At 41.7% G+C, this 23,239-nt stretch overlaps 4 protein-coding genes across 15 annotated transcripts in view; 3 read left to right on the forward strand and 1 right to left on the reverse strand.

Moving 5' to 3' along the window:
- The first annotated feature begins 2,562 nt into the window (after window positions 1-2,562).
- nudt13 (nudix (nucleoside diphosphate linked moiety X)-type motif 13) lies at window positions 2,563-6,371 on the forward strand. 6 transcript variants are annotated; one of them, XM_021564841.3, is made up of 9 exons: window positions 2,563-2,676; window positions 3,174-3,323; window positions 3,439-3,581; window positions 3,815-3,922; window positions 4,094-4,200; window positions 4,318-4,443; window positions 4,599-4,710; window positions 4,918-5,072; window positions 5,653-6,371. In XM_021564841.3, exons 2-9 carry the CDS (start codon window positions 3,244-3,246, stop codon window positions 5,842-5,844), a joined length of 1,023 nt encoding a protein of 340 aa, XP_021420516.1. In that variant the 5' UTR covers window positions 2,563-2,676; window positions 3,174-3,243; the 3' UTR covers window positions 5,845-6,371. The 6 variants fall into 6 exon arrangements, with proteins under 6 accessions (XP_021420516.1, XP_090058097.1, XP_021420515.1 ...); XM_090201971.1 differs by having other exon boundaries at window positions 4,918-4,973; XM_021564840.3 differs by having other exon boundaries at window positions 3,226-3,323.
- A 95-nt stretch (window positions 6,372-6,466) lies between these two features.
- On the reverse strand, window positions 6,467-10,278 carry dnajc9 (DnaJ heat shock protein family (Hsp40) member C9). Of its 2 annotated transcripts, none has more exons than XM_036946255.2 (6): window positions 10,094-10,278; window positions 8,148-8,339; window positions 7,869-8,009; window positions 7,402-7,656; window positions 7,161-7,244; window positions 6,467-7,042 (listed from the first exon to the last, which is right to left on the reverse strand). In XM_036946255.2, exons 1-6 carry the CDS (start codon window positions 10,133-10,135, stop codon window positions 6,932-6,934), a joined length of 825 nt encoding a protein of 274 aa, XP_036802150.2. In that variant the 5' UTR covers window positions 10,136-10,278; the 3' UTR covers window positions 6,467-6,931. The 2 variants fall into 2 exon arrangements, with proteins under 2 accessions (XP_036802150.2, XP_021420518.1); XM_021564843.3 differs by lacking the exon at window positions 10,094-10,278 and adding an exon at window positions 8,777-9,171.
- On the forward strand, window positions 9,156-14,415 carry LOC110491412 (uncharacterized). Its single transcript, XM_021564839.3, has 5 exons — window positions 9,156-9,554; window positions 10,838-11,015; window positions 11,137-11,195; window positions 11,681-11,783; window positions 11,916-14,415. Exons 1-5 carry the CDS (start codon window positions 9,363-9,365, stop codon window positions 12,962-12,964), a joined length of 1,581 nt encoding a protein of 526 aa, XP_021420514.1. The 5' UTR covers window positions 9,156-9,362; the 3' UTR covers window positions 12,965-14,415.
- A 367-nt stretch (window positions 14,416-14,782) lies between these two features.
- ccser2b (coiled-coil serine-rich protein 2b) overlaps window positions 14,783-23,239 on the forward strand; it is a 121,957-nt gene continuing 113,500 nt past the window's right edge. For all 6 annotated transcript variants that reach the window (XM_021564846.3, XM_036946256.2, XM_090201968.1 and 3 more), the window contains exon 1: window positions 14,783-15,479. The gene's annotated coding sequence lies outside the window, so the exon portion shown is untranslated. The remainder of the gene's footprint in view (window positions 15,480-23,239) is intronic.

Genomic DNA, 23,239 nt, shown 5'->3' on the forward strand with positions numbered 1-23,239 from the left:
CCTCCAAAGATTTTCTATGGGGTTGAGATCTGGAGACTGGCTAGGCCACCCCAGGACCTTGAAATGCTTCAGTCTTCCCAGCCTGGTGCAGGTCAACAATTGTGTTTCTGGTGTCCTTTGACAGCTCTTTGGTCTTGGCCATAGTGGAGTTTGGAGTGTGACTGTTTGAGGTTGTGGACAGGTGTTTTTTATACTGATAACAAGTTCAAACAGGTGCCATTAATACAGGTAACGAGTGGAGTACAGAGGAGCCTCTTAAAGAAGAAGTTACAGGTCTGTGAGAGCCAGAAATCTTGCTTGTTTGTAGGTGACCAAATACTTATTTTCCACCATAATTTGCAAATAAATTCATTAAAAATCCTACAATGTGATTTTCTGGATTTTTTTTCTCATTTTGTCTGTCATAGTTGAAGTGTACCTATGATGAAAATTACAGGCCTCTCTCATCTTTTTAAGTAAGAGAACTTGCACAACTGGTCACTGACTAAATACTTTTTCCCCCCACTGTATCTGTATTTCCAGTCATGTAAAATCCATAGATTAGGTCCTAATGAATTTATTTCAATTGACTGATTTCCTTTAATTTACTGTAACTCAGTAAAATCTTTAATATTGTTGCATGTTGCGTTTATATTTTTGTTCAGTGTATACATACAGTGTATATACAGTACCAGTATTTTTCTTTATTTGTACTATTTTTACATTGTAAAATAATAGTGAAGACATCAAAACTATGAAATAACACATATGGAATCATGTACTAACTAACAAAGTGTTAAACAAATCAAAAAATATTTTATATTCTTCAAAGTAGCCACCCTTTGCCTTGATGACAGCTTTGCACACTCTTGGCATTCTCTCAACCAGCTTCATGAGGTAGTCACCTGGAATGCATTTCAATTAACAGGTGTGCCTTGTTAAAAGTCAATTAGTGGAATTTCTTTCCCTCTTAATGCATTTGAGCCAATCAGTGGTGTTGTGACAAGGTAGGGGTGATATACAGAAGATAGCCCTATTTGGTAAAAGACCAAACCCGTGTTGCGGCAATAACAGCTCAAATAAGCAAAGAGAAATGACAGTCCATCATTACTTTAAGACATGAAGGTCAGTCAATACGGAACAGGTCAAGAACTTTGAATATTTCTTAAAGTGCAGTCGCAAAAACCATCAAGTGCTATGATGAAACTGGCTCTGACGAGGACCGCCACAGGAAAGGAAGACCCAGAGATACCTCTGCTGCAGAGGATAAGTTCGTTACCAGCCTCAGAAATTGCAGCCCAAATAAATGCTTCACAGAGTTCAAGTAACACATCTCAACATCAACTGTTCAGAGGAGACTGTGTGAATCAGGCCTTCATGGTTGAATTGCTTCAAAGAAACCACTACTAAAGGACACTAATAATAATAAGAGACTTGCTTGGGCCAAGGAACATGAGCAATGGACATTAGACCGGTGGAAATCTGTCCTTTGGTTTAATGAGATTTTTGGTTCCAACCGCCATGTCTTTGTGAGACACAGAGTAGGTGAACGGATGATCTCTACATGTGTGGTTCCCACTGTGAAGCATGGATGAGGAGGTGTGATGGTGTGGGGGTACCGTGCTGGTGACACTGTCTGTGATTTATTTAGAATTCAAGGCACACTTAACCAGCATGGCTACCAAAGCATTCTGCAGCGATACGCCATCCCATCTGGTTTACGCTTAGTGGGACTATCATTTGTTTTTAAACAGGACAATAACCCAACACACCTCCAGGCTGTGTAAAGGCTATTTGCCAAAGACGGAGCATGATGGAGTGCTGCATTAGATGACCTGGCCTCCACAATCACCCGACCTCAACCCAATTGAGATGGTTTGGGATGAGTTGGACCGCAGAGTGAAGGAAAAGCAGCCAAGAAGTGGTCAGCATATGTGGGAACTCCATCAAGATGGTTGGAAAAGCATTCCAGGTGAAGCTGGTTGAGAGAATGCCAAGAGTGCAAATCTGTCATCAAGGCAAAGGGTGGCTACTTTGAGGAATATAAAATATTTTTTGATTTGTTTAACACTTTGTTAGTTAGTACATGATTCCCTATGTGTCATTTCATAGTTTTGATGTCTTCACTATTATTATACAATGTTGAAAATAGTAAAAATAAAGAAAAATCCTTGAATGAGTAGGTGTGTCAAAACGTTTGACTGGTACTCTATATATAATTATTTAAAACATTAAACAATTATTATTCTTATCTCAGGTGAAAACCCATATAATTGGGAAGGATCATACAGTCAATGGTAAGCAGGTGAGGAATACTACTGTAGTCCAGGCCTAACTCCAGCTATAACAGCATATTGAAAAATGTGAAGAGACTGGAATGTCAATTGAAAGGAAAAAAAAGTCAAGTGATTAGTTATTTGATCTGGTTTTTCCATCAATGAAATGCAATCAATTGATAGTTAATTATTGCAACACAAAATAATCTTATCCATTGCCATTTTCCAATAAAAAACAACTCAACTACAGATGAATGAGGTCAAATTATATTTGACTCCACTATTACAGAGAAGACATACCCTCTGTCAGTGGCAGAGGTCGCTGCACGCTCTGTCTGTTAACACGTTTGGTCTCTGTGCCTTGACGCAAGTTGTTTTCCCTTTCTATTTTTTTCGTTTGAGGATTTGGACTGCAAGCAAGGTGAATTTAGATTTATTTTGTCTTACGGTATCATGTTTTCAGTTTAGTTTAGCCTAGTAATGGTTTGGCAAGAACTTGTGCCGCTCATAGTAGACATTACGAAACAACCTCCATTTTGAAGTCCTAAAGAGTCGGTACAACGTGTAGGCTACTGTCAGAGTGCACTGTCCTCTACATGCGATTGTTCATGAACATATACGTGAAGGACAACACTCAAATGCAAAGAATATACTTGTAACATACTTGTACATACATTGATTGAGATGTGGTTTCACTGCATTTATTTAATTATTAAAACTAAATGTTTCTTACTAGAACTCACCACGATATGGCTTCTTTGGCAGGCTCTGCTCCATTGGAACCAGAGCTCAGTCCTCTGGTTAAGCCAGAACAGCGCTACAAAGACAGTTTCCACTATCATCTACCTTGTGTTTCACCTTGATTCCTTTTAATTTGTTTACATGTAATATTTATTTGTATTGCGTTCATTATTTCAGATGTTCTACACAATACAACTCACCTGGGACCAATTGTTCTCATTGTATGTAGATCTGTGGGACCCTAAACATGCTCCAGCCACTGAGAATTCTCTTCAGACCCAAGTGGATGGTCTCACGGTCCTCCGCCAGCTATGTGTCCAGGATGAGGTCAGTTCAGTTAACTGTCAGAAGATATACCCACCCATTTAATAAACATACTGCAAGTTAGATAACGGTTGAATGGGATTACATTCATGCTAAAGTTATGGCATGTCTGATTTAGGCACTTGAATAAGATAAAGGAGGAGGATGAGGCGTGTCGAGCAGCATTGCAGTCTGGGAATATTTTCCTCTATCACAAACTGGCTCCTCTACTGCGGCGGACTGACAGTGGAATATACCAGCTCCCAGCTCTCCAGACCAAAGGTATTGTATGGCCAGAGGATTAGTGCCATTGAAGCTAGGATTGAGACTAACTGTATATAACAAGGACAGCCCCCTCTCACTTCAGAATCCACTAAATTGAGAGTGACATTATTGCAATGACATAATAGAAATGGGCATTTCTTGACAGGAACAACTTTCAACAGAGATGTACCTGTATATACCAACACAAACATGTAGTATGCATGTCATGGAAATACATTTGTTCCTCCCAGATGTAGAAGAGATTCTCGAAAAGCTTGGAGAGGACAAGGAGATGGTGAAGGAATCCATTCTCATCAACTGCACTGAACAGAACGAAGCACAGTTCTCCTTTGATGTTGGTACGAGAACATCCAGACATGTAATACATTACTTCATGGAACATAGAGTTAGTTGGTACATCAAATTCCCATCTGGAATAATAATCCATCTCGTTCTCCACCTACAGTACATTGTCCTCTGTGTCTCTTGGGTCAGACGACAGGTTGACCGACTGTCTCTCTGTGCTGTAGGGGCGATTGAGCAGGCTGCTGTGGAGGAGCTGTGTAGAGGAACCTTCGTAGACCTGAGGAAAGCCTTCTTCCTACTGAGAGGGTCTGAGGCACCGCTTGTAGCCAGAGTGGGTATTGGAGTCAAGTCTCCAATCTAGTGTTGCACTGTGTTTTTCTAGTATTGTATTAGACCGTGTGTCTCTCTGTGTTTGCTATAATACCTGGGTGTATGTTTTGATCATCAGGGGCAGGCTCTCCTTCGCTGGCACCAGACCAATGGCTTCTGCAGCTCCACTGGGCAGCCCACCCAAAGGAACCAGTCTGGCAGTCAGCGTGTGTGTCACAGCAGTGGGATCACTTATTACCCTAAGGTAAGAAACTGGGCTTATCTAGCAATTATAAAAGGTCAATCAGCTATTTAACAGCTCTCATTTCACATTGGATTTTCATCATGAAATAGAGTAGTTAGTACATTTCCCCAAGCTGGGTGAAAAGTAGTTCTGTTGTGTCTTTTGTTTTTCTACAGATGTCTCCGGTGGTGATCGTACTGGTGTCTGATGGGAAAAGGTGTTTGCTGGGGAGGCAGTCCACCTTTCCACGGGGGATGTACAGTGCACTGGCAGGCTTCTGTGACATTGGTGAGTCTCATGCCGCACATTTCAAACCAATGAGGCATGTGTATTGACTATAACATGTCTATTACATAGGCTACATCCAGTCCTAATATGCTACCCAGATGTAAACAGCCTGAGAGATGTAACTCACTTATCCATAACTGTACTTGTTAAGACTAATATATTACTGTTGGCATAAGCACTGGTATAGGTTCCTGAATGTGTCAACAGGTGAGACCATGGAGGAGGCACTCCGCAGGGAGATAGCTGAGGAGGTGGGGCTGGAGGTAGAGTCTATCCAGTACTCAGGCTCTCAGCACTGGCCCTTCCCACAGAGCTCCTTCATGGTGGCCTGTCACGCCACCGTCAACCCAGACAAGACACACGTCAGTCAATGGCTGCCTCACTATTCTAACTTTCTCTGTGTTCATACATTAATTTGGCTTGAGTGTGAGCAAGACATCTAGACGAAGCCTTCTCCACAGGCCTGGACTAACCAAATCTGGGGCCTAGGTCCAAACATTTTTTGACCTATTTCTGGGTGGCAGAGAGAATATTTTGCAGTTCTAAAGCTAATTTCCTGCAATTCTACACATTTTGCCATGGGCCAGAGATAAAGTGTTGCAGTTTTAAAGCAAATTTTCTGCAATTCTACACATTTTGTCATGGTTAATGCAGGGTTCATATGTTATTTCAGTTACTCAAACATAAAATCAGGTCGGTAATCCAACCCTGCTTATCCATTGTTGTACATTTAGTGTCCAATAACTGCCAGATCACATTTGTTTTGTTCAATTGTTTTTTGTTCATTTAATTTTTAAGGAAACTGTGAGATTATACTTGTAATAAAAAGCTCTATATAAAGAAAATATTTTCCATGTCAATACAGTGTACATTGAAATAAATAAAATAAGTTGAAAACTGAATTAATTGTACGTTGCTGATCTGAACTGCTTTGCCTAACAGGTCAGTGTGGATAAGGTGGAGTTAGAGGATGCACGGTGGTTCAGCCTAGAGGAAGTCCAAGAGGCGCTGGCGATCAAGGCACCACCACGGAACAACAAAGGAGAGCCTACTGTGTTCTGGGTCCCACCAAGCTACGCCATAGCTAACCGGTTGATCCAGGAATGGGCCAATCAACAACACCTCAAATCATAGCAAGATGGGTGGACAACAGAGAGCCTCAAAGCTGCAAACACACCACACAGATGATTTTAGAAGACCAGGCAGGAACACTGTACTGTTTAAGTGCTTGGTAACACACACAGACGGGAATGAAACATACAGGTCAAAAGCAGACATGGATGGAACTGACAGGAAATACATCTCACTTGAGGAAAAAAGTGTTTGACCAGGACATTGTGTTTCAAGAGATACTGTAATACCATCAAAGGGCTTGGCTTATAGCTAACATTTTTTATTCTTATTATATATATATATATATATATATACACTATGTAAAGGACATTTTTGCATACATTTGTGTGATCACTAGGCCTTTATGAAGTTTAAACTGTTGATTTAGTTTAAATACTGTAACTACCTCCACAGTATTGCAATGATTCTCAAAATGATTTACAAAGTGAATGGTTGTAATAAGTGTATCAGTACTGTAATAATATCATACTTGTATGTACAGATAACTAAATTAATAAAACCATAAAACCTAAACTGATGTTTTTTAAGCCTGATTGGTGTATGTACAGAAACTAACTGAATAAAACCATAAAGCCTAAACATACATATTTTAAGCCTGCTGTTGCCACCAAGAGAGACTGAACATTTTGGACGCTTTTATTTTTTGACTTAAAAACCAAATACATTTAAGTGCAATGTGAAAAATAAAATAATCCTTAAGGGCTAAACATAAAACCAATCGGCAACATTACATCACAATGTCTTGATAATGTGTTGTTGCTACATAACCATCTAGGCCACTGGTTACAGAAGCTAGTATGATAAGACTTTCCGTTACCAAGTAAATCGTTTTTATTTTTTTAAATCTTTGGAAATATACATATGACTTCTTTCATAGTGACACCCCCCCATATATATAGGCACATCCCCTGCCACTCAAATCATCGGACCATGTTTAGGTCCTAAGTGACTTATGAACAGAATATCATCTTTCACTATGACAGAGTGGTCTCAAGAACTGTCTTTGCGCAGGATCAACTTTTAATCATAACATATAATGAAAACAGATGACTGTTAGCAAGAGCGCAGAGGTGAGTTAGAAAAAAAGTCACTTCTTTCCCTTCCTTCCTGAGGAGGAGCTTGGTCTTTTCTTGCAGTACTTTGCCTCCATGTTATCCATAAAATTGTTAAAGCCTGCCTCTTTTGACTTCTGATTTTTCTGAAATAAAAGAAAAGGAGGGGGGGATAAGAGATACATAACCAATGGCAGCTTCGAAAAAAGGTCAGTAATGGTTTTACAGTTACGTTGTACCACGTTGGTCAACTAACTGTCTCACCTTGATCATGGCCACCAGGCTGTCCTCGCTGTTCAGGCCCATCTCTTTCTGCATCTCCTCTGCCTCTTTACGCTCTTTATCGGCCTGGAAACACAATGACACAAACATTGACAGCTGCAATGGTGACCATACTGATGTTCACCTGTATCAGTTAGCTATGTCTCTGTGATAAGAGCATGAGATAAAACAAACTCAAAATGCACTGAGGAATATATATAGAGTGGTGGATTAGTTCACACACCTTGCGTTTGCGGCTGCTTTTCTTCTTAGCACTCTCGTTGGTGAAAGCCTTGTGAGCCGGCAGCACCTTGGAGTCGATGGCGCACTGGAGGACGGCTCTGATCCGTGGCTCGTCCTCCTGGGTGGCACACAGCACGTTCTCCATGATCATGTCCATGTCGCCCTTGTGCTCCTCATAGACCCGCATCAGATCATGCTTTTCTTCCTCAGAGTCCTTGTAGGACTTCTCAAAGTTCAGGATATCTTGAAGTGTGATCTGCAAAGATAATGCACAGTCTTGACATAACTGATCATGTCCAGGCCTGGGACTTTCTGAATGTACAGTGTTAATTCATTGTAGCTGAGATTTTAATTTAAGGCTGCAGAATGTGAAAACTGTGCAAGGCGGATGTGAAGACTTTCACTAGGCACTGAATGTATCCATTTGTAACTTACACTGGGGGAAAAATGCTTAACTTGAAGTCCTACCTTAGGAAACATTGTTCTCCAATATTCTTCCCAGTTACGATCTTGGTCAAGTGAGTCGGACTCCTCGTCTACTATGCCCTGCTCGTCGTAAATGGCCCTTTGGTCTTTGTCACTCAAGACTGCATACACCTTTCCTAGAGTCTAGTAACACATCAAGATATCAAACAGGACAGAAACTGATCATCGGACACCTGCTCCTCCCAATATATCAACCAAGGTTTTAAAGGTAAACAAACGTTCACACATTATTTTTTTTAATGTAAGTGTTGTCTTGCCTACCTGGAACTTGGCAGTGGCTTGCCCGTCACCTGGTGATCTGTCAGGGTGGACTTGTAGTGAGACTTTATAATAACCCCGTCGAACCTCTGCCTCCGATGCATCATTTGTGACACCGATTACATCATAAAGGTTTGACGTCTTGAACAGCTCCTCACATTGATCCAGTAAACCCATGTCTGCTTCCCCTAGCAACTAGGACAAATAAAGAAAAATGCAACATAAAATGTAAACAATGTGTGAGGAATTAACTGGCAGTGATATAGCTAATGTAACTAGCCAACTAACGTTACGCTATCCCCCTTAACGTTACTCTTTCTGGCTCTCTTTCTGCCCAAACAGTAGCGTCTATCTCAAATTCACTTCCCCAAAACAATAACCAAACGCACAAAGTCGGAGCTACAACTACACAAAATCGTCAATAACATGACTGTCAATTTCAATAATTTAGCTTGTCGCTCAACGTTAACTAGCTAGCTAGATTGCGCTACTTAGCGAGCAGCTGATGCTAGCTAGCTAACGTAAATATCTCACTGACACTGGAACTGGCCCCGGCCTCTACCTACAGAAATTGTGGAACTAGCTATTCCGACTGGACATACAAACAAAAATAAGAATGTCTCCCAACTCACGCGTCCTTTGACTGGAGTGAATGACAGGTTATTATGGTGATTGTGTCCGTGTCTTTTGGATAGCAAGCTAGGTACCTTTCTAGCTCCCAATTGTCAACAAGCAAGCAGCTCTCTACAAAATTTGGCGCGGTATTTGCGTCATCGTATAATTCATATGAGCGCCCCAAAGGTTTTCGAAACAGCCTCTTCAAAGATTCTCAATGCCCTTGATTACCAGATGCCCAATGTTTAAATGCCAAAGTAAATAAACGTATGGGGTTTCCTGGAAGGTCAAGTATTAAATAAACAAAATAATCACATTACAGTGTGTTTGAATAAGGTAATGTACAACTTGGTAGCTTTCAAAATATAGTAGCTGTCTCTTTAATAAACTCAACTCACTTCTAAACCGGAACTAGAAGTTTGGAGTTCACAAAATACTTCCGTGTGAGCACATTCACAAATAAAAGAGTCTCTGTACTCCTAATTAATCAAATATATTGATGTACTAGCTTCACCTGTATGTGGTATTATCTTAATAATTCATAAATGCTCATCTAAAAGAGTGGTCAATTAGCTAAGCTCGAGATAAACACCAACAAACAGAATGTCAAATTTCATCGCGTTGCAGACCCAGTTGGCCTCTGTCATGGAGACCCTTGTTCACGCGGCGGTGGCCGAACTAGGTAAACTTGTAGAGGACAGTTCTGTTTTCGTGTTCAGCCTGGAACTGACCCAGGGGCATAGCGAGGATGAAGAATTATCGGCAAAAGTGCAGACGGAGAGTCAGAATAAGATGGTAAGTCACCACGAGTGAGAGAGGAAAGGCCTAGCATCTGGCTAGGATACTGAAGCAAGCTAACTAGCTTTTCCCTTAACACAGATCAGTTGTCCAATAGGACATCATGTTTATTAACAGTTACAGGTGGCAGATACCATGGAAAGGGGCATGCATGAATACAATAGCCACCCTCAATCTATTCATTGTATGTTTTGAAATAATACATTGCTTATCACTACAGCATCACTACTCTGGACGGCTCTGACTTAGAATACGTGGACAACTACAAATACCTGGGTGTCTGGTTAGACTGTAAACTATCCTTCCAGACTCACATTAAGCATCTCCAATCCAAAATTAAATCTAGAATCGGCTTCCTATATCGCAACAAAGCATCCTTCACTCATGCTGCCAAACATACCCTCTTAAAACTGACCATCCTACCGATCCTCGACTTCGGTGATGTCATCTATAAAATAGCCTCCAACACTCAACAAACTGGATGCAGTCTATCACAGTGCCATCCGTTTTGTCACCAAAGCCCAAACACTACCCACCATTGCGACCTGTACGCTCTCGTTGGTTGGCCCTCGCTTCATACTCGTTGCCAAACCCACTGGCTACAGGTTATCTACAAGTCTCTGCTAGGTAAAGCCCCGCCTTATCTCAGCTCACTGGTCACCATAGCAGCACCCACTCGTAGCAAGCGCTCCAGCAGGTATATCTCACTGGTCACCCCCAAAGCCAATTCCTCCTTTGGTCGTCTTTCCTTCCAGTTCTCTGCTGCCCATAACTGGAACGAATTGCAAAAATCTCTGAAGCTGGAGACTCACATCTCCCTCACTAGCTTTAAGCACTCATTGTCAGAGCAGCTTACAGATCACTGCACCTGTACATAGCCCATCTGTAAACAGCCCATCGATCTACCTACCTCATCCCCATACTGGTATTTATTTATTTATTTTGCTCCTTTGCACCCCAGTATCTCTACCTGCACATTCATCTTCTGCCGATCTACCATTCCAGTATTTAATTGCTATATTGTAATTACTTTGCCACCATGGCCTATTTATTTCCTTAACTTACCTCATTTGCACTCCCTGTATATAGACTTTTTGTTTTCTTTTGTTCTACTGTATTATTGACTGTATGTTTTGTTTATTCCATGTGTAACTCTGTGTTGTATGTGTCGAATTGCTACGCTTTATCTTGGCCAGGTCGCAGTTGCAAATGAGAACTTGTTCTCAACTAGACTACCTGGTTAAATAAAGGTGAAATAAAATAATCTCTTTCATTTACAGACAGACTTTGCCACAATCATGGAGGTACTGGGAAATGAGGCATTGGGTAAAATAATGAAAATTGTGGATGAAACAAAGTTTTTGATGGACTTTGAATCCAAGTCCTTCAAAGGCCATAGAGGGAAAAAAGCCAAACCACAAGCGAGCATCTTGAATATTCTGTCAGTTGGAGGAATGGGTAAGTAACAGATGTTTTTATTTCTTTATCTGTTGCACTACAAGAAGAACTAAAAAGTACTAGCTTCACCTGAAGAAGAAGAACTACCTATTTATGCCTCACTTCTCTTTCATTGGTGCAGCGGAGGAACATTCTTATGGCGGAAGTGGTACATCTGCGGCGCAAACTATTTCAATGGAGGTAAGCTCTTTGCAGGTTGCTTCAAGAGTAATGGAATTGTTATCAAATGAAATGTTATTTATCACATGCGCTGAAATACAACAGGTGTAGACCTCACAGTGAAATGCTTACTTACAAGCCCTTAACCAACAATGCAGTTTGAAGAAAAACACCCCCCCCCCCCCCCAAAATAATAAATAAAAGTAACAACTAATTTAAGAGTAGCAGTAAAATAACAATAGCGAGACTATATACAGGGGGTACCGGTACAGAGTCAATACGCTGGGGTACCTGTTAGTCGAGGTAATTGGTTAAGAGCCCATAAAACGGCAGCCATCCCCTCCGGTGCCATTATCACAATGTAATAGTTTCTGCAAACACTTTGGCTGGTTTCAATAGGCAAACCATTAAATGTTTGTAGTCTGTGTCCATTCTGTGCCATTTCTATAATATGATCCAATTATGCTCCACATTTTCACACCTAATCAATCTGTTTGTGCTGGTAGTCTGCAGATGTGGAGGAATTGGACACACCAGAATCTCCCCTTGTCTTGGCTGTTTCTGTCAAAGATGAGCATGGGCAAATAGACCTGGGGGCCATTGCAGAGAGTAAGTATAAAGCAAGTACTTGTGTCTTGACAGTGCATAAGATCAGCTCATATCATAGTATTAACTGCCACCTGAGATTATATATTTTCATGGATATTTTGTTCACGGACATGTTTTATGCATGTCTTACAGGAGCTGCCGATGATGCTTTTGCAGGAAACTCTTCTTCAGAGCACCAGTATGGTATGATTAGCGATGGCCCCCTGGTGAACCCCACAGACATCCTATTGGAGACTTTGTTTGCCCAAAAGAAGCTCTTCATTTGCACAGAGTGTGGGAAAAGTTTCTCCACGCAGAGTAACCTCAAATCCCACCAGCGACTTCACACTGGCGAGAAACCATTTGTGTGCATGTTCTGCAACAAAGCATTTGCCCACAAACAGAGTTGTAATGATCACATCCGCACCCACACTGGTGAGAAGCCCTTCATATGTGGCGTGTGTGGGAAATGCTTCGGCAAGCAGGCGCACCTCAAGACCCATTCGATAATCCACACGGGCGAAAAGCCTTACAGCTGCACTGTGTGTGGCAAGAGCTTCAACCTGGCTCAGAATCTGTCTAGACACCAGCAAATTCACACGGGAGAGAAAATCTTCACCTGTTTACTGTGCGGGAAAGGCTTCACACGCGCTGTAACACTGAAGACCCATCAACTCATTCACACTGGACAAAAGCCCTTCAAGTGTATTCAGTGTGAGAAGAGTTTCCGTCACGCTGTCAATCTGAAGAACCACCAGCGTATTCATACAGGCGTCAGGCCATTTAGTTGTGACTTGTGTGGCAAGACATTCCGTCAATCGGTTAATCTTAAAATACACAAGCGCATCCACACTGGAGAGAGGCCATATATCTGCACAGAATGCGGCAAGACCTTCAGTCAGCAGAGTAGTCTCATGTCTCACGGACGCACCCACTCTAACGAGAGACCTTTCCAGTGTAGCTTCTGCGAGAAAAGATTCAACAACGCCAACAGTCTGAAGTTGCACCAGAGAATCCATACAGGAGAGAAGCCGTACAGCTGTGAAATCTGTGGGAAGACCTTCAGTCAGGGCAGTCATCTCCGAACACACAAGAGGCATGTCCACGCAGGAGGGAAACAGTACATCTGTGATAAATGTGGGAAGAGGTATTCAGACAAACGGAATCTTAAGATGCACAAATGTGTTTATGCCTCAACCTAACATAGTGATGGGCAAACAGTTTCAATCTTTGAGAGGCTTTTGTTGTCGTTTGCGTTGCTGTTAAAGAGAGCCTTGAAGACTGGCACGTTAATCGCTAGGGGAACCCCCTTCAACTTGATTTTAGCCTGGGCAAAAATGTTTTTATTTTTTGTTTTTTAATGAAATAGGATTTGCTGTCAGGAGCTAGGTGTTTTTGTTCCCATTTAAGCAATTATGAAAAGTAAACTAGTGAAACGCAGAAACCAAATATGCCTATGTTGAATAATGTAATGTTAGTGTATACTGTACATAATCATGCAACTTTTATAAGATCAGTTATTTAGCTTAAATAAGCATATAGCTAACATTTTGCAGCCAGAGATGCATTGATATTATTTGGAAAAAGCCTGTAAAACTGAATCTGGAGGTTGGGCTATGAAAAAGCTGTAGGTTTTGTATTATAACAGAACCGCTCGGCTGACTAGCCTGTACTTCCACAACATCAGTCAGATTTAATTTGTTTACCACATGTACTTGTTTCTTAAGACCCAGTGCAGGCTAAATAAAATGTTCCTGTGTTTATATCATATTGTACAATAGCTGATGGGAAAAATAAATAAATAATCTGCGTTATTTCCTGATAGTTGCTGGTTGAAAATACAATCTACACATTACCATCTAATCAGCAATTTTGCATGTGTGGGAGTTTTGTGCTTTCCATGGTGACATCAACATGGGGTATATTGGTTAATAGACCAATAACAAAGCGTTCCAAACCTCTCTGCCAATAACAGCTAGTTTTCAGTTTTCCCCTCACTCAGACAACTCCTAGCAAAATTATTTCTTGAGTAATGTTTTTTTTCTAATAGCAATTTGTCAATTTTATTGAAAATCTATTGTAGTAAGGCACTTAATTGTTGCCCAGAAATGATTTGATATCGATATAAAAAAGTCTGCATTGGGCCTTTTAAGGTTTGTTTTCTGCAGACTATTTTATAGCCTTTATTATTTTCTATACTTTATGATGTAAATGAGACAAATCAACACGTATGTAGTGGGAGGGAACAAATTGGTTAAAAAAATATCACATTAAATTACAGGAATGTAATCAATGAAGACATGCAATGCTGCAATGTTTGGCATTTCACCTGTGTGAACTGTGTTTCAGTTATGGATTCACATTCAAATGGAAACCATACTATGTTGTGTTATTGCTGTCCAAATCACAGCTAATGACATTTGATGAATGAATGGTAAACTCAGTTGAAAAGTTGACATTTGCAGTTGCAGAACTTTTTGAGGCTCATTTTGGTGATTAAAATGGATTTTGGTTTGTTTTCATATTTTCTTTTCCCCTATTTTTTTTATTATTTAAGTATGTGATAACACTGTTAACCTAGACATTAGTCTGGGCTGTTGCAAAGCTGGATATTTGACACGTTCGAATAATAAATCCTTTATTGCTTCCAAAACAATTATTATATTGCATTTCACCGGATGTATAAATGTGAAGCATCCGCTTGGCGTTTCCTCTCACTACCAGCCCAGTGGGAGAAATTGGAACGAGATGGATTTTCTGCACATTTTCTCATCGATTAAACGTTTGATGTCAATACAGTTTTCTGTTTGCAAAACTAAAATATGTTCTGTACAGAGTGAACAAATTTTTGTAGAAATTACCCTTTGCAAAATATGTAAAAAAAAAATTGCGTTTATGAGTGAAAAGGCGAATTTAGTTATTACACACATTCGAATCACAGAGTCGGCTAGAACACACCAATAGGATCTCGCTAGCTCGTGCTTGGCTCTGCCCACCTCCCTGTTTGTTCTGCCCACTATGACTAATTTGTTCCCATTTGACACGACAAGCTGTGGTCTATCTTGGTTTAGTTAAAAATCTTCCTAGTCAGATTTGTTGCCTCCCACAATGTATCAACGCTAACTGTTTTTGTCTAGCGACAGGTTTAGGAGACCAGTGGCAGTGCGCATGTGGTTGTGGATGATTCAGCGAGAGTCGAGTCCAGTGAGCAGAGCAACTGAGAGCACTTGACAGCGGAGAGCTTAGCAACACTAGCTAGCTACTGAACAAGCGAAACAAACGTTTTTTCGGACAATGAATATTTGACAAGAAATTTGAATGAACAAATGATCACTAGGAGAGAGGCGATGACAAAACCTTGATACTTTGGTGGACCATACATAGCCATACGCCTGGCTGAAGAAAATAAAAACATCTGCTTCAGGGGAAGGTGTTAATGTTACTTGACAACTAGCCAAAATGTTTTGTATTTGACTTGCTCAGTCATCAATATGGTGCTTTCATATCGAGCAGTGTTTGTAAGGTCATTTAACTGAACACTTTTTTTTTAGGTAACTAGCTAGCTAGCCAGGCTACTGCTTGCTTGAATTTGCTAGCTAGCTTACTAGCCAACGTTAGCAATTGGACCTGCACTTGGTATTCAATCAAACCAGCCGATTCAGTCGTCAATTCAGGAATTTGCGGTCGTGCATGTTAATGCATCATCTGTTTCAATAGGTAAGTCCGAGTTTGAGCCGCCTGTGTGTGTCAGTGGAAGTACTACTGTCTTGTCATTACATTAACGATCCCTTCTCAGGCCTGTTGCAGCAGCTAAGAGACAGCTACAGTATATTGGTATGCCTAACTTACACTACTATGTGTCAGAGATACTGTTAAGCATGTTATAACATTTCAACTTCTAAATGAGCATCAGACACAGACCAGTGTTGGCCCCTTACTTGCCTTGCTGCTTGGATGCTCCAGTCAAATTGGCCCAGTGGTAAATAACCTATTGTTTTACTGCTACAAATTACTCTCTGAAACAGCATTCCATGCATACTTCAATTGGAAGTGAGTCCAACTGCAACTTGTAAAAACTGATTTATTGAAGTGTCATGTTTTGGCCTTGTCATTATAAAAGACCCCACAGAGTCTTTAGCAAGTTGGCAACTGTGATTGATTCAGTTGTTCGTGTGGTGGTCATTGGAGGACAGCCGCACTGCACATGAGTGAATGAGATGAACAAAAGCCATTTCTTCTTTTAAAATAACCTTCCATGTGTCAGGGTCTAGGCAGCATATGTTGGATTTAAGGTATTGATTTGGCTCCATAATTGTAAAGAAAAAACACAGGGAACCCTGATTCCCAGTGGTAATCTACACTCTTTCTCTAGCTCGTAATAAAAGTAACCATTACAGAGGCAGAAGGCCTTGCATGAGGTTATGGGGGTCAGTGAGCCACAGAGTACAGGCCCGGGATTTCTGCATGCACTGACGCAGAGAACAATTATCAGTCAAGCCTGTCCTTGTTTGGTTACTGTATCCTAAGTTGTTAGTGGATATTGTCAGTCAATGTTAGGTATGCTGAACATTTTGTGACTCAGGTTTTTGCTCAATGTTATTACAACGTAACTACCATGTTATTATGTCAGTGTTTCTGACAAAAATGCTTGTTTATGATTTACATTCGCTCTTTACAGTCAGCTATATAATAAACAAGTATTATTTGTTGCATGTGCCAAATACAACAGGTGTAGACTTTACCATGAAATGCTTTCTTACAAACCCTTACCCAACAATGCAGAGTTAAAAAGTAAGAAAAATTTGCACAAATAAAATGCCGTCCTAGCTGTTAAATAATATAGCCACACATTTCCTATCCTCTTAAGGTTGAGCTGTATCTAGAATGTTTCGATATTGGGGTTGTGTTCAGAAGGGTTTAGAATGGTGCAGACAGAAAATATGTAGGCTAATGTATTAGAGCTGGAGCTCACATGAGTGCCTGCTTACTCTCCATGACAAAGAAGAAAGTATGTTCAACATAAGGGCTATTTTATGTGAACATTCTATAACGTTTCACCCTCCTGCATAAGACCCTGACCTCTGAGCTCTCTCTGGGGTGTCTTTAATCACTCTGAGGAAGGGATTAAATTGCCACTGTGATCGTTAACAAGATGATAAATAATGAACCAGTGTTCCTGCTCATCCTACTTTATGATGTCCCACCAGAGTTGAGAGAGTGGACACGGGCCTGATACAGTGGATGTGCAGTTTGGTTAAAGAATGGCAACGTGAGGCCCTGGAGCAGGGGAATAAGAACACTAAGGTTGCCTATCTTCACTCCTGGCCCACTGGCCTGGACACGCCCCATTCTGTCTCTCATCCGCTCCACCTCTCTTCCAAGTTCTTCCCTGTGTGACAGCCCAGCCTATCTTCTATCCATAGATAATTAATGGCCTGGGCTTTTGTACCTGCTGGGGTGTGGCAGTCTCTGTCCGTTGCCAAACCTGTGTGGCCTGCTGGAGTCAGGTAGGACAGTCTGTCTGTCCTGAGAAACAGTCTGGCATATTACCTATCCAGCTGTGAGCCCTTCATCAGAGGAAATAGAGAAAATAAATTGAAAAGAAATGCCCCCTCAGCAGTTTGGCCAGTGATTCAAAGTTGCCAGGCTGATAAGAAATGGTTTGTGTTTGCTGTTCTCGTTAACACCGTCTGTCTCAGGCTCTGAAGCAAAAGGAAGACATTTAGGCCCATGTTCTTATCAGTGGGAGCATGGGAAGAAGATGTAGCCTGTTGGCATATTTTACAAAACACTCACAGGCCAGGGTCCATTCATTCTCTTGAACTTTGTTGGACCTGCATGTTTGTTATCTGAGGTATGAATTTCACAGGATGAGTCACCATCTGATGACATAGTAACACACACACACACACACAATATGCCTTGTTGCCTCATTATCTGGTAGAGTCAGAGATGAAGTCAGCTTTTAGACTGTGTTTCTGTTTTGAGGGTAGGGTTTGGCGGTATCGTCATACTGTCCTTCTCGCATATCGGGATTTACGGTTTTACAGGCTTAGTACACAAGGGGGCTCCAAAAAGATGCAAAAAAAGCCCATTGGGTGTTTATGACCAGAATGCTAACAAAATTAGCACAAGTAATAGTGAATTTCCATGGAGGCTGCTAGCGAAATAACTAATTGCAAAGACAGGCAATCCATCTCAAATATAAACACAACATGCAAAAATGTCAACGGTTTTACTGAGTTACCGTTCATATAAGGAAATCAGTCAATTGAAATCAATTAAGCCCTAATCTATGAATTTCACATGACTGGGCAGGGGTGCAGCCATTGGTGGACCTGGGATGGCATAGGCCCATCCATTTGGGAGCCAGGCCCACCCAACCAGAATGAGTTTTTCCCCACAAAAGGGCTTTATTACTGACAGAAATACTCCTCAGTTTCATCAGCTGTCTGGGTGGCTGCGATCCCGCAGGTGAAGAAGATTAACTTGGAGGTCCTGGGCTGGTGTGTTTATACGTGGTCTGTGGTTGTGAAGCCGGTTGGATGTACTGCCAAATTCTGTAATATGATGTTGGAGGTGGCTTATGGTAGAGAAATAAACATTACATTCTCTGACAACAGCTCTGGTGGACATTCTTGCAGTCAGCATGCCAATTGTACGCTCCCTCAACTTGAGACATATGTGGCATTGTTTGTGACAAAACTGCATATTTTAGAGTGGCCTTTTATTGTCCCCCAGCACAAGGTGCACCTGTGTAATGATCACGCTTCTTGATATGCCACACCTGTCAGGTGGATGGATTATCTTGGCAAAGGAGAAATGTTTACTAACGGATGTAAACAAATTTGTGCACAATTTGAGAGAAATATGCTTTTTTTGCGTATGGAACAATTCTGGGATATTTTATTTCAGTTCATGACCAACACTTTACATGCTGCGTTTATATAGGTAGGAGCTACTGAAGGTGATTTTTGCTGAGTTTGGGCATTTACAGGCAAAGAGACATTATGCAAATGAACAAAGTTTTGAAACAAGCTGTCTGATGGAAGAACAGTACTGGCTCTGGAGCAGCATGTGTACATGCTGTGTCTGTGTGGAGTCTGGAGTCGCTAGGGCAACGGGCCTGCCTGCTCTGCTCGGAGAAGAGGTTGGGAGGAGCAGACAGGCCAAGAACCGAGAGGAGAAAAAAAGACAAGGAAATCCAGCAGTGGCAGCGGTACAAATAACTCATCCAAAGTGCTGACTTCTCAAACACGGCAGAAAGCGAACACACTATGACCCTTAAGGGTCGCATTAACGCACAAATGATAAAAGGCATGTAAGAAATATCTTGCTGTGTTTTGTAAATGCAGATCTAATATGCTTATTGTAATTTCTGCTCGGCATCAGACTAATTTTGTGCTTCAGTTGCACTTCTCCAAACAGGCATTCTATCAGCATCTATCATACACCGTTGTACTTCTGTTGTCATCTGATGAAAATGAAGCTATTTTCTGCTGAATTCGTTGCACTAATGTATTTTCTGTGAAGGAAAACTATAGTTGCACATCCCTGATCACTCTATTGAAGCAAAAAAACACTGACTTTCAATTTGAAATGCGACTGGCTCAACATTTCTGGGGAACTACAGTAAGCTTCATAATGTAAAATAATGTGACAGATGAAATGAAGAACGGGATCTGCTTTATCTCCTAACGTATTGCACAAGTCCACTGCAGGTATGTCCTTAAAAATGAGCTACAGATATTACAATTTATTGTAAAACTTCAAAGAAATAGTCTCAATGGTATTGAAAAACCATTCTGTGGTTATTTCCAAATTGCCCGGGATATAGTATATACCGCCCAAGCCTATTTGAGGGTTCATGAACCTGCACCTGAGCTCTCTGAAACTCTGTCTTTAGTTGTCTTCTGTTTGGTTTCCCAGCTGGTGCTCTGGAACCTTGTATTGTGTGAGCACTGATGAGCGCATTGTCATGTGTTTGTTTAGGGCACGGGCAGCTGTGCTGCTATTGAGGAAGGGCAATGGTTTGGTTTTGTGGGTAGCGTCTACCCATTAGTATGGCGCTATGAAAGTACGGCAATACAGATTGTATAAACTAAGTTTGAGTAGGGGCTGGGGTGAGTGTAGTGTGACGCTAATAGTGATAATCCATGGGAATTCTCTATGACCTGTAAGGTTCTGTATTTATTTTCTTAGTCAACCTTGTGTTCTGTTCCATTGTGTTGAAGGGAAGATGGAGGAGAGACAGACAAACACAGACCATCTGAAAGGGTGGCACTGATGTAGCCTACCCCCCCCCCCCCCCCCCCCCCCCCCCCTTTCCTCTCCCCCCTCTTCCTCTCTCCTGAGGGAAGCATACATGCCTTTTCTGTCTCAGTGGCTATTTAGGGTGAATCCTTCATAGTATTATTAACATGTTACTCCTTTGAGGTGATATGGAGCATGAACTAGCATTAGGGATTCTGGGATCAATTTACTGTGGAGTGTACAGAACATTCAGATTCAGAACAGGACTAACCTAACATAGCAGGAGTAACCTAGAACGGGATCTGCCTGAGCGGCGTTTCTTTCCTTCTGGTCCTGTCGAGAGAAAAATATCTGTCGGGGGAGGTTCTCTTCTGCACTGTTTAACCAATCCCGTAAAAGTTGCTTGACGAGTCGTGTCACAGGCTCTCTTTCCATCTTCCCTGAAAACAGGATGCATCCGGTTGTTTTCCACTCCACTGAGGGTGCCACAGGACTGCCTGTCTCAAGGCGTCCTGTGTCCTTTGCTAAGAATAGCAGTGTACTCCCCTCTTCTCACGGCACGGAGGAGAGAAGGGAAGAAAGTGTGGACAGGAGGTGATGGATTTGATCATAAGCAAGTGCCTCTGTGGTAGAAAAGGATTCTCCTAAACCATCACTCTCCTCTTCTTCTCTCTGTACTGTTTTGTAGTTCTGCTTGAACCACATGACTGCTTACTGTAGCCTACTCATCTCATTTGTGACATGGGATGTGAGTGCATAACTTAAGACCAGCACGTGGTAGTGCAGAACACAGTAGCTCGGTTACTTCCGTTAGTGTGCTTTGACTTCAGAGGAAATGAAACGATTACTTTTTCATGGGACAATGACCTTTTTCTCAGACACAATAAACATACCATGTTACGCAACAAGGGCTTAGCCGTATCTCACTCAAGTTGTTGAACGTTTTATTTCATGGTGCACACAACTGGAGTCCTACTACTTGAGGACTTGATTGGCCCACTGCCTGTGACTGCAGGCAACATGCGCAGGTCAATGAGTGGATCAATTCTTTCTTTCTGTTGCTGTTTAATGTTGCTATTGATCAATAGATGAGGATGTAACGTGATCCTGCGCTTGTTGTATTTAACTGACCGTTATATTGTTGCATTTGCTTGGTCAACTAAAGAGGTAGGAGCGTCAGTCTGCCGCCTAAAGCTGCTAGCATCGGTGATAGGGAACCAAGGAACCCCCCCAGCGGTGAAAGGTACACCAGTAATGTCAGAACCTGGCTAACCGGTCACTCATCTGCCGACCAGCCAACTTAGTCAGAACCCTATCTGCTCTTCAGACTGGCTGCACAACCATCTGTGCTCCCCTCAGCGGTGGCCTGGACTCGAGTACTCAAGTAGCGTTTATGTCTAAAAAAGAGTATTTCTTTCATTGTTTAACAGTGAACATCGTCAATGACCAACATGGCTTTGAAAAGGACGTCTTTACGCCATGACAGTACCATATCAGTTCAAAGATAAAGTCGAGCGTCAAATCTAGACCATATTGGTATTATTAACCTCATTCTTTCCAAAAAGATGTTACAAATTGTACAAGGTTCATGGGCCTTCTAAGGCAGGGGACTTCTGTTACAGTAGCATCACCGACGTGTGAATTAGAGCATGATAAATGTTCTCTCGTCCTGAAAGGATGTAGGGTGGGATGGTGACACAGAGGGTATACAGAATGTAGAATGGGCGTACATCGGTCTGCTTGGATGGACACGACATAAACGCGTAGGCCTATGTGTGTAGACCCCTAATGCATCAGGGCAGGTCCGTAGGTAGCCTTGCTCTGCATCCTTCCAACCCACTACTTGTGATCCTGTCAGCCTGACTAGTTAGACACCTCTCCCTGTCCATTTCTGCTCAGGCTGGGTGGGGCCCAGCTCCAGACAGACAGACAAGCTCCATCATTAAAATGAAAGCACCTGTTTTCCTCAGTCTCGTGCTGGGTGCCCATTCTCCCAGATAACAGACTGGCCTACTGGGGAGTCTGACTGGGACAAGACATCCATCATTCATAACCTTTAAAGTCAGACCAACGTTGCTGAACTGGGGCGAAAGAAAAAGGAAAGACAAGGTATTGCTTCTCTTTAACTAGCCTAACCAGTGTTGTTGATGTTGAGTTTTTAATCGACAAGACAGCCTAGAGAATTCAGATGTGAAAGAGTCACATTATAGCCTCATTTCCACTGTAAGCAGACTAATGAACCGAAGCATTGATTGGAACCTCATCAGTGTTTCCTGCTCTTATTGAATTACAGATACAAAAATATATAATTTATCAAAAGTCACAGCTTCAGCCCAGTTCTTTTAGTCTCTCGGGTGAGTTGAGAGCACTGAAGTCAGAGTTGTAGTGGGGGAACACTAGTACTAGTGGGCCTGTGTGGATCCATGGTACATCATTCAGTCATTGTCTATGACAGTGTTTTCCAACTCCAGTCCTCGAGTACCCACAACAGCACACATTTTTGTTGTGGCAGGTTGAATCAGGTGTTTTTGTCCGGGGCTACAACAAAAAGGTTTTCTGTTGGGAGGACTGGAGTTGGGAAACACTGGTCTATGGGGTGAAGGAGAGTGGGAGGCTGTGTCTGTCTTGGCAACTATAGGTGTTAAGGCCACATTACTCAGTCACTCATAAACTGGTTACAGTAAGTCTTTCCTTACATCATTATCAGGCTCTTCATCTGGATAGCAGATGGGTACGTCCTTTACCGTTCTCATAACATGCTCTTCCTCTGTTAGACACTTTCCATGACTCGAGTCTTTGAATAATTCATCAGACAAAGCATATGGCAATTTGTTGGATTTCCATGGAAAAACACTGGGTACTAGTGATGGATTTGTGTTACTGGTCTCCACCTATGCCTGTGCGATAAAAAAAAAATAAAAAAAGTTTTTGTCATGTGCGCCGAATACAACCGGTGTAGACCTTACAGTGAAATGCTTACTTACAGGCTCTAACCAATAGTGCAAAAAAGGTATTAGGTGAACAATAAGTAGGTAAAGAAATAAAACAACAGGAAAAAGACAGGCTTTATACAGTAGCGAGTCTATAAAAGTAGCGAGGCTACATACAGACACCGGTTAGTCAGGCTGATTGAGGTAGTATGTACATGTAGATATGGTTAAAGTGACTATGCATATATGATGAACAGAGAGTAGCAGTAGCGTAAAAGAGGGGTTGGTGGGTGG

Source organism: Oncorhynchus mykiss, chromosome 16 (genome assembly GCF_057628025.1).
Source record: "Oncorhynchus mykiss isolate SJ-2025 chromosome 16, ASM5762802v1, whole genome shotgun sequence".
Lineage (NCBI taxonomy): Eukaryota > Metazoa > Chordata > Actinopteri > Salmoniformes > Salmonidae > Oncorhynchus > Oncorhynchus mykiss.